The following is a 16,861-nucleotide window of genomic DNA, read 5'->3' as shown; positions in this document are numbered from 1 at the left end:
TCATCACATACAAAGTGGTACGCCACGTCAGTGATGGGAACAATGGACTGGTGCCGAACTCTCCAACGCAGGCACGGACTGGGACACGATCTAGCCGGGACGTAGTTCATGTTGTGCGCATGAAGCTGTTCATTGCGCGTTCGAAACATTTTACGGGCGAAGCTCCTTAGGATGTGGGCTTGTTCGCCGTTGTCCGTCGCAGCCACCCTAGTAATCGGAGTGGTCACTAGATGCAGCTGCAGCACTCGCTCCCATCACCAGCTCGTTCATGCGGCAAGTAATTGACAGCGGTAGGTGCAAGTTCCGCCAGTACTCGGAGTGCTCACCCGATGGTGCTGCGGCGCTCACTCCCACCACAACCTAGTTCACGTGGCAACAACTCGAGAGCGGCGAGCGTGAGTTCATGGATGAAGTGCTGAGCCGAGACGTGGAATTCATGCGGGACGTACGCAACATGAAGCAATCCTGGCAAAAATGTCACAAGAAAGTCTTCTCTAGGATTCACCAGCTGGGACAACCACACGCGCACCTCACGCTTTCTTTCGCGGAGTACACTGGGAGAGGCTATTGGAAACTGTAGAACGGCTGTGAGTGAGATTCGTGGCTTCCCGGTGTACGTCCGGAGATTCGCCGACTTATCATAACTCACTACATCAATATGCTGTGATTTCTTTATCGTTCACTGGTTTTAGTGTATTTCTATTTACTTTTTGAACTTCCTTGTTTGTTCATTGATTTTTCGTTACGTTCACAGTCTTTATTATTACTTTCGCTTTATTTTAACTCTCTTCTCTTCGCGCTCCTATCGAGGTGGCGCTGCCTTCTTCTTTTTCTTTTGTTTCTTGTGTTTTGTTTTGTCTCGTTTTTTTGTTGTTGTTGGAAAGGGAGATATTGCCAGCTGCATGTGATGGGTTGGAGCAAAAGCAGCCCTCACCTTGAACAAAAAAGAAAATGGCACGTTCCATCTCTGCTTGTAACTCCGACCCGACAGACGCGCTTATCAACAAGCTGCTTGGTAAATAATTTACAAACCTAATGCTCTTAAAGAGCTGGGATGATCTACAACACTTATGGTCGATTGTCGCAATGAAGATGGCGTGCAACCGCCATTTCCTGCCCCGCCGCGGTGGTCTAGTGGCTAAGGTACTCGGCTGCTGACCCGCAGGGCGCGGGTTCGAGTCCCGGTGGCGGCGGCTGCATTTCCGATGGAGGCGGAAATGTTGTAGGCCCGTGTGCTCAGATTTGGGTGCACGGTAAAGAACCCCAGGTGGCCTAAATTTTCGGAGCCCTCCACTACGGCGTCTCTCCTAATCATATAGTGGTTTTGAGAAGTCAAACCCCACATATCAATCAATCAACCGCCATTTTCTGTTTCCGTGTTTGCTTATACTTACGTCTGCCCGCTGTGAGCATGGTGATTATCTAATCGTGAAAGGGTGATTTACTAATAACAGGAAACTCGTTTTTATTACTGTAAATGTTTTAAACCTCGAAGGGACACTAAAGAGACACAGATGTTGCGTCTTATTTTCCCGTCAATTTCTCTTTCTCTCTTTAATGTGCCTTTAAGAATGAAAGCGTTTACCACACCATGCCCGCAACTATTGCACTCCCTTTGGCACTACTCAAGTGACACCACTCTCCACGCAGATGTGACAGTTCGGGTTGAGACAAAATGTGTATCTACCCTGCAAGCGGCAGCGCTGGCATAAAGTCACCTTACCTGAAAGTGTTAGCCAGCATCACTCATCACCGGTGCGGCGGGCGTAGTTTTCTGTCATCTGCTGTCACAGAGCACGTGATAGTTTTGTTAGATTGAAGTTAACTGAAGCCCTATATGACCTCAATGTCCTGCTAGGCTTTGTCAGTTCATTCTTTTCAGACAGCGAAAGAATGCAGCACCCCATTGTGTACTTTTACTGCTTTTGAAGAAGAAAAATTCGCTTTTATTTGGTTTCCTCATATATCACAATACATATGCTCAATATTCGCATGCACAGAGTATGTGTAACTACCACTTATGCACGTCCAGGAGAGCCTTCAGTACGCTGAGAACTTATTGCATTGGCGCATTTCCGATTTCTCTCACATTCTTTCTTGCATTGTGTAAACAGTGGTTGCTGTAGTTGTTCATGTTGTGGTTGAGACTTGTACCAACTTTCTAAATTCTCGAAACATGTTTTCACTTTTGCTTCCGCTTCTGGACTTTTCACAATGGCATTCTTCACGCGTAAGTTGTATTCAGCCATTGTTTTTGTACTCGCACCTGAAAAAGGATGAAATGATAGTTTATTTAAACAAACCAAACGAGCGTGAATATTTGATTTTAGATTAATAACAACTACCTTCGCGAATGTTGTTTTGATAGAACACTTGTGAGCATCAGTACATAGTCAACCAAGGCAGAACAGTGGCTACGGTGTTCCGTTTCTGACACGAAGATCGCGGGTTTCACCATAGCCACGATGGTCACATTTTGATGAAGCTGAAAAGGTAGTAACCCGTGTACTGTGCGATGTCAGTGCATGTTAAAAAACAGCAGATGGTTCAAACTTCTAGAGCCTTCTACAGTGATGGCATTTTTTCATAATTACATCGTAACTCATAATATCATCGTGAAGTTACAGAGAACGTCCAAGAACGTGCCAAGATTTCTGTCATACTTATGGTGGTCTACACAAGCCAAAGAAAATGGCAGATCTCACGTACAGTGAGAATAGATGATATGTGAATCACGAATGATGGAGGTTGATGTGTCCCTCTAAAATCAGCACAAGGTACGAGATGGAGGTAAGTGATGCCGTACAGGACCTACGTGTCAAGATTATCATGTTTAGATGCGCTGTTTACCTTCGTCATCTATTCACATCACGTGATATTGAATTTCGTATATGTGGAGCTCACGAAACGGCCGTGAGCACGCTATGACCGTCGTATGCTGTCGTTTTTCTAAATGACATGCATGTCGGCATTATCATGTTTGCACTACTCATATGCTTTCTTCATTCATTGACATCACGTAACACTAAATTTGGTATATGTGGAGTTGGCAAAACAGCCACGAGCGCATCCTCAAGGGCCCATTATACTTTTATGTAGCATAGACGCGCGCGCACGATGAGCACAGCGACGCTACGTAAGCAAAACGCGAGCACTCAATAGTCTGATGCCAGTCGCGACCAGCATCCTTCTTCGCACCCCGCGGCAACCGGTGCGAAATGCGACTTGCTGCATTGCGCGCCAATGCGTTGCCCAGACAACACTGCGTCTCCCTCTTTTCGTACAGAGGGATGCTGGCCGAGCTGAAATGCGCATGCGTCAAAGCAACGCAGCGCGGTGCGCGCCTGCGAGTATATGGCAAGACCGGCGCCTGGCGTAGCAATGCCGGCGTGACTCGACAAAATTAACGCCGGCGAGCAGGCGCACCACGTCACCTCGAAATATATTGGCGTCTTGACTGTGGTATTCATAATGGAATGATTGGAAGCGCGAACCAACGGGACACAAGAAAAGAGACAAACAAGCTCTTGTGTCCCGTTGGTTTGCGCTTCCAATTATTCAATTAGGAATTTGTACCAACTAGCCCGCCTGTCAACCCTACTGCGGTATGTTGTCATGTTCTCAAATGACACGCATCTCATGATTATCATCTTTGCACCAGTCACATACCTTGGTCGTTCATTGACGTCACGTCATTCAAAATTTGGCATATATGAGGCTATCAAAACAGCTGCCAGCGCATCATGAGTCTTGCATGTAGTCATGTTGCTACATGACACGCATTTCATGTTTATCATGTTCGAATAAGTCATTTACCTATTTCATCCATTCGCGTCACGTAATATCCAGTGTGGTTCATGTGAAGCTAGCGAAACGGCCACGAGGGCATCATGAGCGTGGCATGTAATCACGTTGGCACATGACACGCACTTCATGATTATCATGTTTGCACCTGTCACATACCTTCGTCATCTATTCACGTACCGTAATACCTATTTTGGTATATGTGACGCTAGCGCAACGGCCGGGAGCACATCATGAGCGTGGCATATAATCATGTTGTTACATGACACGCATGTCATAATTTTAATGTTAGGGTTGGTCGCTTATGTGGGGCATGCAGTCGTGACATACCATACCAATTTTGCAGCATGCAATGTTAACAAAACCACCACAAGAGCTACAAGACAATGAAGTGTAAATCATGATATTCATATTATGACCAGTCAAATATGTTCTTCGTACAGTCATGTTATGCCATACCAAGTTTTGTATCGATACAATTGTCGGAACGGCTAGGAGAGCTCGAACGCATAGGTGTATAGATAGATAGATAGATAGATAGATAGATAGATAGATAGATAGATAGATAGATAGATAGATAGATAGATAGATAGATAGATAGATAGATAGATAGATAGATAGATAGATAGATAGATAGATAGATAGATAGATAGATAGATAGATAGATAGATAGATAGATAGATAGATAGATAGATAGATAGATAGATAGATAGATAGATAGATAGATAGATAGATAGATAGATAGATAGATAGATAGATAGATAGATAGATAGATACGCTCATAGTCACCGAAGCTCGCTAAGGAATTAAAAGGTGATCTTAAAGGTGAAGCTTAAACTTGACTAAATAGTGAAACTTAAAAGGTGATCGCGAGAACATAGAGACGTCGGCGGTTAGATAGGTTGATAAATAGAAAGATGGATGGATGGATGGATGAATGGATGGATGGATGGATGGATGGATGGATGGATGGATGGATGGATGAATGGATGAATGGATGGATGGATGTGTGTATTCTCTACATGCATGTTAATGTCAACATTAATGTCATCGTTGCCGTAGTGTCAATGTTAGCGGGAGAGTGATAAGGCTTCAAGCTTGCCACATGCATGATATCGATGGTCTGTGCGGCAGTTGAAGGTGATAAGGCAGTAGGGTTGATTTCGTATGTCACAGGAGTAACCTCAGTTACGAATCGGTACGGACCTGTGTAGCGAGAAAAAAGTTGATCTGACAAACCGACTCGACGGGTAGGCGACCACAGCGGGACCAATGAGCTAAGTAAAAATTGGCCTTGTAACTGCATGTTATATTGCATATGCCGTCGAAAGATGACAGTCTTGCGTCTTGTGACAGTGAACAAAAGATTTATTTGATGTTCTGCGCAAGAAAATCTGTCAATGGTAATCTGGAGGCGCGGAGTTATAGAGTGCCTCGAGCATGTAGTGGAGGTGAACGAGAGCATTAATTCACGTCACACGTAAGACATGAGCGCTATCTGGCAGTTACCCTAGAAAATGCAGCGCGTGCCTGCAGGCCCGTCTCGGAGGTGATAAGATGTGAAACGCTAAGCGATGGGTTGGTGCCACCACTGTATTGTCTTAGCAAAGCGTTGGAAACACTTTGCTAAGACGAACGTAGCGTTTATCTCGTTGCGCTGGCCATGCAAGCATTGCATGTTCAGCGCAACGAGATAAATGCTACGTTCCTTAGTATTACTTATCTATGTCTTTTTTAGTAAAATACGCACATACAGAATATTCACGTGTTGTTATGGTGCCTATATATGCCCGATAATTGATTTTTAATTGACGATCGCACAAGTATGAACAATGAATCTTAAGCAATATTGCTGTGCGCTGCGGATGGGGTCGGCCGTTTTGAGTATTGTTTGGCCAATTTGGGGACGTTTAGGGTACCGTTAAGAGCGGACAAACAGACAAATGTACAGACAGACAGACAGACAGACAGACAGACAGACAGACCAAAACTTTTGCGTCGAAGGTCCTTAAGAAAGAATATCGTCTTTGGAAGTCCATGTGGTGGTGCCATTGGTCCTACAAACGCCGGTGGTTCTGTTGAGAGGCCAGAAAGCGAGCGCGGGTGATTTCGCGTGCATGGGCAGTCCGAGTGTTCGCGTCTCAAGGGCATATTCAGTGGTTGGCATCGCGGTAGATGAAATTACTGTATTTAGGGGTAATGTAGGTTTCGGCCAAACCACAAGAAAACCACAAGCGGCAGTGTCATAGCGAGAAATATCGTATGTGAATGTCATGTCTCGCAAAGCAACGTCCCAGCCCCATCCGAACGTTCTGATGGTCTCTCTAATACAAGGGTTCAAGTTGTAAACATGCCTGTGCTACCGACTACGTCCTTCATATATTCATCTACATTTGAGCCACGCCTTAATCGTTTGTTAGCGGTTCTCAACATCTTCCGCGCTGCTGGCCTTCAACTAAACTCGTTAAAATGTCACTTCGGCCGCCAACAGATTACGGAGTTTGGCCAGCTGGTAGGCACATCAGGTGTGCAGCCAGACCCGGATAAACGCTGCCCCGAGCTTTTCTGTACTCCAGTCCTTCAAGAACATCCGTAATTTTGTGAGACTGTGTTCCTACTTAAGAAGGCTCGTGAAAAATTTTGCAACAATCACTCGACCACTCACAGACAATCTGAAGAACGACGTGACTTTTACGTGGGGTTCTGCTTAAGCTACCGCTTTTTCTCACCTCATCACACTCCTGACAACTCCACCTATATTGGCCCACTTTGACCCATCCGCTCTTTGAGCCATCCTAGCCCGACGCCAGCGAGGACACGACCGAGTTATCGCCTACGCTAGCCGCCTCCTCACAGCTGCCGAGCTCAAGTATTCAGTTACAGAGCGTGAATGTTTTGCTCTTGTTTGGGTGGTCACGAAGTTCCACCCATATTTATATGGCACGAATTTCACTGTAGCAACGGACCACCATGCGCTATGGCGGTTTTCTTCACTGAATGATCCTACGAGCCGGCTTGGGCACTGGTCTCTGTGACGGCAAGAATATACCTATACAGTCACGTACAAGTAGGGACACCTACATCAGGCCGCAAATTGTCTGTCCTGTTACCCAGTCGGTGAATTGAGCCCCATCTCTGGCATTGACACCGATACTTGGGTCTTCGCAATATGCATGTTAACATGCATGTAGCAATGTTGTAGCTTGCAAACGCCAATAAACGCGCTTCGACGACCATCAGCAAAATCCACGCACTAGACGTCGTAATAACAGTAACAGCAGAGGTAGTGACGGTTGCCTAACATCAGTTTCGTTACATTTCTTGTCTAACGCCAGCTGTAGTTGTACTCATAGTTATCCACTCATTGCGTACACGCTCGCACTAATAAACAGCTATAAGCGAAGTATTGTTTTCGCAGCAATGCCCCAATAAGCATTCTGTATCATTTGCTTATCACCGCAACCTAGCGTGAACTTCGTTTCAATAAACCCGATGTGTGTGCTGCGACGTAAGTGTTGACGTATGAATACGATTAGCTAATCTGTGCTCTCCAGTGTTGTTGACGTACCTGCTAAGCTCACGACATGCATGAAACCGCACTTCCCAAATATATATATATCGGCATACTTCGGAGCAGTTGAAGGGCTCCAACTAAAAGACAATGCGACATGGGCTGCTCCTCCCTAACTGATAAGCGCTGTATTGATTCCCAGATTCCATGCCATCTTCATAATTGTTGCTTGCGTAGACGCCTATGTTACATGGTGTCAGAAGTGGCCGCGGCAGCCCAACATGGATGGCTACATTCACCACAGTTGTCTGGCAACGTCAGAAAAAGCTGGGATCTCTTCAAGCAACGATGGTAACTTTTCCTGGCTGCTAGATTGACAGAGAATCCCAATACAGAAGCAGTAAAGGCGGCCATACAATTGAGCGCTGCAGGGGATGAAGTACTTGAGGTTTACAACAACGTCCCTTTTGCCGAAGGTAAGCTTAAAGATGACTATCAGATGCAAGTGAAGAACATTTACGAATATTTCATTGAACAAGGCAATTAGGCTTATGAACGCCATGTTTTCGGCATGTGAGTGTAAGATGAAGACGAACCATTCGAGCGTATTGCGCGTGATAAACGAACACAAGCCAAACATTGCAATTTTAGTATTCTGAAAGGGTCTCTGACTAGGGACCATAATGTTTTTCGAACAAATAACAAATTTCTTAGAGAACAGATGCTGCAAGACAAAGCCTTAACCATACAGAAAGCCGAAAATATGTGTAAAGCAGCTGAAGTAGCAGCGCAACAAAACACTGCCTGGGCCACCAAGTTTATGCAGGTTGATGCCTCGTACCGACAGGAACGCTACATGGCAGAGAAACGCAAATGTAAATATTGTGATCCCATGGGCGCACCGCATCGATGCGAAGTCTACGGAAAAACGTGCCATGCGTGTAAGAATAAGAATCGTTTAGAATTATGCTGCCCGAGCTCTCGTGTCTCCGACATTCAAGAGAATCGTGAAGAAAGCTTCAGTGTCCTTCACCTCAGCATCTTTGGAGGGACAACTCTGAAAAACTGGAAAGTGTGCGTGATCATCTCCGGTTGTCTGATTTAGTTCAAGGTAAATACAGGTTCCCAGGCCAAGTAAATCAGTGCCACATAAGCGTCTACACAAGCGCCCGAGTCAAACGACACTCCGAGTAGTTGGGTAATGAACAACGCTGTTCTCTTTATTCGTTTTTTTATAGCTTCGCAATTTAACGTGTCGTGCGCACAGACGCGTTGATGATGAAAAGCATATCGAACGCGGCTTGAGGCCACCACGTCTGCTTTCGAAACAGCCACGCACGTTATACAGTGGGCAATCCATGATGCGTTGTTGGTGTGGGACCTTGATTTGAATTGTGCTGACCAATACTATGTGATTACATCCCGACCAGCCGAGATTTCTTCCAAATCTCGGCTTGACCGATTTCACTTTAAATATTTTTGATGCGAAGGTTTTTTAAGCTAGGGTCGACCAAGACTTAAGTGACGTATTTCAATCAAAGAAATGAAGTCAAAAATACGCACGATCAGAACACTAAGAAAAGAATTAGGCAACCATGAACCTCCGCCTTTAGAAGTTGAACGCTGTAGTGACATCTTGCTCTTAGTGCGTACTTCAAACACTTAGTGCATGAAACTTTTTCTAATTTGCTATGCACCTATTACATTCCCTTAAGGAAATAGACGCGTTAGCATGCGTGCTTTCAGTATAAGGGTACCGGCTTTCAACCACGGAGCTATTATGATAATCACATATTGTGACACCCGTTGGCAATTCAAACTTGTACCACGCATTATTACTGCAACAATTCATGTTGCATTGTGATGCATGTATACGTGAACGCTAAGCGGGAACACAACTTTCGCTGCATGTGGGAGCAGAGGAAGGTATTTTCACTGTTTCCACAAGCAGAGGCAAGGCCGTGTGGTATAACTACCGTTTTCCACGCAAACGACCCATGTTCCATTTCCTCGCGGACCCAAACAAACCTGGTTCGGTCCCTACTTTGCTGCAGAAAATTACAATCATTTTTTATTGTCACTGCATCGCGCACCACTTTTCGGTTCTATATTAAGATGACAATTTTTCACTCACAATCAACGATGCCTATGCCGACGATGACACCGGAATTTCTTCAAAACTAACTTTTCCACGCCATCGCGTTAAAAGTTCTGACAAAAGGAATGAAACGAATGACAAGTCGGTCCACGAGAACACAAGCCGGGAACTCTACCCATTTCACTACGGCCAAATGCTCTGGAAGCTCTACAAGTGCGTATTTTATACCTAACACTTACAGGAAGCTCTTCGTAAATTGAAATAATGCATCATAACCGTAACATCCACGACCAGTTCAACGCGTCGTTTCTACGCGTCCGTGCAACTCAGTGTGTTTCGAATAGAAGAGCATTTTTTTTCGAATAATTAACATTACGCCAGGTACGTTACCTCTAGGGTCGACCTCGTTCATAGCCTCCATTCATACGAAAAAATGGCATATTCGACGTACAGTGGGAATCGATGATATGCGAAGCTCAAATGAGAAGTGTTAACATGTCACTTTAATATGAGCACAACAATACCAAGTGGAGCTAAATGATGCCGTGCATGACTTCCATGTCATTATTATGATATTTGAATGTGTCGTTTACCTTCGTCCTCTATTCACGTCACGTGATGCCAAATTTAGTATATGTGGAGCTAGCGAAATGGCCGCGAGCACGCTATGAGAGTGGTATGTCATCATGCTCTTACATAAAACGTGTGTCAGGATTATCATGTTCGCACCAGTCTTATATTTCATCATTCCTTGACATCACGTAACACCCGTAACACCACATTTGGTATGTGTGGAGCTAGTAAAACGGCCGTGAACACATCATGAAGGGCTCAATATACTCCAATGTAGCATTTACGCACGCGCAGGCTGGGTACAGTGACGCGACGTTAGCAAAACGCTAGAACTCTATAGTCTAAAATGCCAACCACTGGCACGCGCATGCTCGCGTCTACGCGTCAAAAGCGTCAAATGCGCCTCTCGACGTCGGCGTCGGAGGGGAATACGCGAGGAGACGTGAGAGATCAAGCCGGGCTTGATATTTTTGCCACGCGTACGCTACGTCACCACGCGTACAGTGGCGCCTACCAACGAGGGGCTGCGCGTCAAGAAACCAGAGGCCGCGATTCTTCGGAACGTTATGCCTAAAGGCCGCCGCTTCGAAGGCACGGCGGAGTGCTGGAAGCAAGCACGGAAACTACTCCAAGCGTTCTTGAATGACCGCTTCGTAATCTAGAACAACAACGACACGACAAACGCCTGCGAGTGCTACCAGCGTGACGCGCTTTCGTGCAGATTTTGAGCGACGCCGACAAATCCAGCGCATCGGCTGAAAAAACTCTACGGTAGTTTCCGCCGCAACATAGACACCATATACGACGCCCGAAACATCACATGGCTCATACGGAGAAGTTTTATCTGCACTGTGTTTTCAACATCATCGCTGAAAACAAACCTCGCACTAGCCATCGCATTTCGGTGATGTGAAAACGTACGTACTTATAGAAGTGTATTCGTACATTGTATGACGCTGAAACATTCGTTGGCTTCTGTGCAAATCGTTTTCGTGTGTTGTCAAGCTAATGCTCTCTAACACATTCAAATAAAGTTATCAAACACTAGATTCATCTACTTGGTTTGATTCCTAGTACCAGTGTGTCTGACTTTTTGGAGGCACTTGTAGTATAATAATATTCTATATTTCTGATTTCTTACCGGGGTGCACTCAAGGGTAGTGATATTTGTTTACCTTGGCACACTTATTGTGATATCCCCGTTTAAATTCTTCATTTTGTATATGTGTACGCCACTTTTGCAGTAGCCTCACAATGGGCTGCCGTATATGAAAATAAATAAATATACCATCCGAAAGTGTTCCACGCTGTGCTCGGTTCCAACCTGATCACTAATATCTGTTGCGTCATGATGTGTCGGGTGTCTTTTATTGCATTGAAGAATATTTTGGCTGCCTGCCATGAAGGGTTCAGTTCCAGTATTATGACCTATATCTGTGACTTCATGAAGAGGAAGGCGCGGTTTGTCGTTTTAAAGAATACTTTAACTGCAGACAACGCCCAGAAGTTTTCTATACAGGGTTCAGTTGCAGTCCTAAGACCAATATCTGTCTTATCATGAAAGCGACAAGTACAGTAAGTTGCATTAGACCATATTTTGACAACCAAAATGCCCAGAGGCACTCTACGTAGTGCTTGGTTCCATTCTTATGACCAGTATCTGTTGTATCATTAAGAGCCAGAGAGCATATTTCCAATACGCTAATCATTCAAAAGCCCTCCACACAGGGCACAATTACCACCTCATGACCTTAATCCGTCACATCATGAAGAGTAGGGTGTGGGTTGTTGCATTGAAAAACCTTTCGGCTCCAGGCAACGTTCAAAAGCCTTCTATACAGGTTTCAGTTCCGATATTATGACCGATATCTGTGACATCATGAACAGTTGTGTGCGGTTTGTCGTTTTAGAGAATACTTTGACTGAAGACAACGTCCAGAAGTCTTCCATACAGGGTTGAGTTTCAATATTATGACCGATATCTGTGGTTTCATGAACAATTGGGTGTCATTTGTCGTTTTATAGAATACTTTGATTAAAGACAACGTCCAGAAGTCTTCCATACAGGGTTGAGTTCTAGTATTACGACCGATATCTGTAACTTCACGAGCAGCTGGGTATCGTTTGTCATTTTAGAGAATACTTTGAATAAAGACAACGCCAGAAGTCTTGCATTAAGGTTTCAGTTCAGTTATGATGACCGATATCTGTGACTTCATGAACAGTAGGGTGTCGTCTGTCATTTTAGAAAGTACTTTTACTGAAGAAAACGTCTAGAAGTCCGGCATTAAGCTTGCAGTTCTAATATTATGACCGATATGAACAGCTAGGTGTCTTTCATGAACAGCTAGGTGTCTTCTGTCGTTTTAGAGAATACTTTGACTAAAGGCAACGTCCAGATATCTCGCAAGACTAAAGACAACGCCAGAAGTCTTGCATTAAGGTTTCAGTTCAGTTATGATGACCGATATCTGTGACTTCATGAACAGTATGGTGTCGTCTGTCATTTTCGAAAGTACTTTTACTGAAGAAAACGTCTAGAAGTCCGGCATTAAGGTTGCAGTTCTAATATTATGACCGATATCTGTGACTTCATGAACAGCTAGGTGTCTTCTGTCGTTTTAGAGAATACTTTGACTAAAGGCAACGTCCAGAAGTCTCGCAAGACTAAAGACAACGCCAGAAGTCTTGCATTAACGTTTCAGTTCTAATAGGATGACCGATATCTGTGACTTCATGAACAATAGGGTGTCGTCTGTCAATTTAGAAAGTACTTTTACTAAAGAAAACGTCTAGAAGTCCGGCATTAAGCTTGCAGTTCTAATATTATGACCGATATCTGGGATTTCATGAACAGCTAGGTGTCTTCTGTCGTTTTAGAGAATACTTTGACTAAAGGCAACGTCCAGAAGTCTCGCAAGACTAAAGACAACGCCAGAAGTCTTGCATTAAGGTTTCAGTTCAGTTATGATGACCGATATCTGTGACTTCATGAACAGTATGGTGTCGTCTGTCATTTTCGAAAGTACTTTTACTGAAGAAAACGTCTAGAAGTCCGGCATTAATGTTGCAGTTCTAATATTATGACCGATATCTGTGACTTCATGAACAGCTAGGTGTCTTCTGTCGTTTTAGAGAATACTTTGACTAAAGGCAACGTCCAGAAGTCTCGCAAGACTAAAGACAACGCCAGAAGTCTTGCATTAACGTTTCAGTTCTAATAAGATGACCGATATCTGTGACTTCATGAACAATAGGGTGTCGTCTGTCAATTTAGAAAGTACTTTTACTAAAGAAAACGTCTAGAAGTCCGGCATTAAGGTTGCAGTTCTAATATTATGATCGATATCTGTGACTTCATGAACAGCTAGGTGTCGTCTGTCGTTTTAGAGAATGCTTTGACTAAAGGCAACATTCAGCGTTCTCGCATTAGGATTTCAGTTCTAATATTATGACCGATATCTGTGACTTCATGAACAGTTGGGTGTTGTCCGTAGTTTTAGAGAATATTTTGACTAAAGAAAACGTCCAGAAGTTTTGCATTAAGGTTTCAGTTCTAATATTATGGCCGATATCTGTGACTTCATAAACGTTTGAGTGTCATTTGTCATTTTAGAGTATACGTTGACTAAAGACAACGTTCAGAAGTCTTGCAATAAGGTTTCAGTTTTAATATTATGACCGTTATCTGTGACTTCATGAACAGTTGGGTGTCGTCTGTCGTTTTAGAGAATGCTTTGACTAAAGGCAACATGCAGAATTCTCGCATTAGGATTTCAGTTCTAATATTATGACCGATATCTGCGACTTTATGAACAGTTGGGTGTCGTCCGTCGTTTTAGAGAATACTTTGACTAAAGAAAACGTCCAGAAGTTTTGCATTAAGCTTTCAGTTCTAATACTATGACCGATATCTGTGACTTCATAAACGGTTGAGTGTCATTTGTCATTTTAGAGTATACGTTGACTAAAGACAACGTTCAGAAGTCTTGCAATAAGGTTTCAGTTCTAATATTATGACCGATATCTGTGATTTCATGAGCAGTTGAGTGTCGTTTGTCATTTTAGAGAAGACTTTGATTAAAGACAACGTCCCAAAGTCTTGCATTAAGGTTTCAGTTCTAATATTATGACCGATATCTGTGACTTCATGAAGAGTTGGGTGTCGTCTGTCGTTTTAGAGAGTACTTTGACTAAAGACAACGTCCACAAGTCTTCAAAGCAAGGTTCAGTTGCAATATTATGACCAATATCTGTCACGTCATGAAGGGTAAGGCACAGTTAGTTGCATTAGAGCACATTTCGACTATGGAAAATGCGCGAAGGCATTCTACGCAGTATTTGGTTCCTATCTTATGACCAATATCTGTTGCATCAATAAGAACCTGGTGTGCTTTGTTGCATCAGAGGATATTTCAAACACACAAATCAACCGAAAGCCTGCAACTCTGGCCGCAAATGTAGTCTTATGACTGACCTAAATCTGCCAGATCATGAAGTTTCAGGCGTGATTATCAAGTTGAGTGCTATAAATTAGTATGTGTAAATATACTGAATGTACCAGCATATTAAGATATTGATAATAAATTTGGTAATGCAGGTATAGAAACCCGGTGGTTTTTAAACCTGATCAGGAGGGCAGCCGCCGCCTCATTCACCGAAGAGAGGAGAGGGGGGAGCACAATTTCAACTTCATATATTAATCTAATAGGAAGGGGGCGCTAAGTCAGCCCCTATATCAATGGAGGGGTGGCACTGCGACAAACTTTTTCCCACCCTTCTTAATGAGAACTCTGCACACGCCTCTGATAGACGTATAGTATCCTAGACGGGAATGTTCATTCGCGGGAGCAGTGCACGCACCGAAGTTGATTTCCGGTGCATACCGCGGTAGTTACTTTGGGCACTGAAATGTCAAATACTTCTAAAATAGTCTAAACTGTGGTGGGTGAAGCACTATCAAATTTTTAACGTGTTCTTATATCCTCTAAAACATATAAACCCGCTCCAGTTAGGAACGTTCTGTTCTGTGCTGAACTTGGACACTTCTAAGCCAAAAGGTCAAGCAACATTGTGCATCGGCTTTGAAGCGTGGGCGTCAACGCGATTGACGCGTGCCAGTGGTTGCACGCCCTTTTCCTCCACAGGCGCGCCTATACGCTTTTGACGCGTAGGCGCGTGCATACGCGTGCCAGTGGTTGGCACTTAAGGCTAGGCGCGACCAGCATCCTCCGGCACAGCCCGACGGCAACCAGCGCGAAATGCGATATGCACATTTCGCGCCGATGCGTTACCAGACAACACTGCCTCTCCCACTTCGTAACGGAGGGATGGCGGACGCCTTGAAACGCGCATGCGTCAAAGCAACGAAGCGCGGCACGCGCCTGCTAGTATAGGCAGGACCGGCGCCCAAAGTGGCAACGCCGGCATGACTCGACGAAATGAACACTGGCGAGCACGCGCACCACGTCACGTCGAAATGTGTTGGCGCTTTGACTATGGCGTGTTGTGATGTTCTTACATGACACGCATCTCATTATTATCATGCTTGCATTAGTAACATACCTTCTTCATTCATTGGCGTCACATAATACTAAATTTCGCATATGGGAACTTAGCGAAACGACCGCGAGCGCATCGTCAGTGTGGCATGAAGTCATGTCACATGACACGCATGTCGTGATTATCATGTATAGAAGTGCCATATACCTATGTCATTCGTTCGCGTCGCGTGGTACAAAGTTCGGTACATGTGAAGCTAGCGAAACGACCGCAAGCGAATGATAAGCATAGCATGCAGTCATGTTGTTAGATGACACGCATCTCATGTTCATCATGTTTGCACCAGTATCATACTGCCGCGCCCGAAACACAGAACGAAGACGATGTGCGTGCCAGCAGCCTCGTGAAAAGGGGACTGAAAAAGACGACGTGCTTTTGTTTTGCTCGCCTGCTCTTGGCTCCTGTATAAGAACACACGCCGTCGGTTCTCGGTCCACTGCTTACGCTGAACCGCGACACTGGTGGAGGCGTTGGGTTGGAAGCCTTCCGATGCTCAACACCCCATCTGGGAGCCGTTCATCAGGTTCCGACACGCAGCCACCTTTTACGACACCAGTGCACCGCTTCAGTCGGCGGTTGCTAGGCCTATCGCCTGAGCTGACCTCCTTTGATGAACATTCTAATAGGCATTACGTACCTCTGCCAATGGCCTCCGCTAGCCAGCCACAGTTGGTCCAAGGGATACAAGGCAGCCCTGTTTCTAATCCAGCCCAGGTAACACTTCTTCAGCCGCTTGTGCCTGATCGCTTCAGTGGTGCCCCACATGAAGATGTTGAATATTCGCTTGAGCATTACGAACGCGTTGCCGACATCAACCAGTGGAATGCTCAACAGAAGCTCGCCCGCACGTACTCCACTCTAGATGACGGTGCTCACACGTGGCTTGAGAATCGAGAAGGCCGTATATCCACATAGGATGAGTTTCGTCAGCAGCTGATTAACACCTTTACTAGCGTTGACCGTCGAGATTGGGCTCAGCAGTTGCTCGAGTTAAGGCTTCAAAAACCTAACGAAACTGTGGCAATGTTTGCTGAAGACGTGACGCGCCTCTGTCATCGGGTTGATCCTAATATGTCCGAGGAGAAGAACTTGCGCTACCTTATGCGCGGCGTGGAAGAAAAACTGTTCGCTGGACTTGTGCACAATGCCCCAACTACCGTGACCGATTTTATAAGAGAAGCCACTACCATTGAGCGTGCTCTCCACCAAAGATCGAGGCAATATGATCACTCGTCCACTACCACCCCAATCAACGCCTCTTCAGTGACTCCGGACAATCAGGGCTCCCTACGTGACCTGATCAGAGATATTGT

General features: G+C 44.8%; 1 protein-coding gene across 1 annotated transcript in view; it reads right to left on the bottom strand.

The window, feature by feature from the left end:
• Positions 1–1,912: 1,912 nt before the first annotated feature.
• Positions 1,913–16,861, bottom strand: part of LOC142765386 (uncharacterized) — a 244,942-nt gene continuing 229,993 nt past the window's right edge. The window contains exon 5 of the mRNA XM_075866277.1: positions 1,913–2,266. Coding sequence (XP_075722392.1) covers positions 2,019–2,266 — 248 coding nt within the window. The 3' untranslated portion in view covers positions 1,913–2,018. The remainder of the gene's footprint in view (positions 2,267–16,861) is intronic.

This window comes from Rhipicephalus microplus, chromosome 6, assembly GCF_043290135.1.
Source record: "Rhipicephalus microplus isolate Deutch F79 chromosome 6, USDA_Rmic, whole genome shotgun sequence".
NCBI lineage: Eukaryota > Metazoa > Arthropoda > Arachnida > Ixodida > Ixodidae > Rhipicephalus > Rhipicephalus microplus.
The sequence above is the reverse complement of the archived record's forward strand: the minus strand, read 5'-3'. Positions and strand labels throughout refer to the sequence as shown.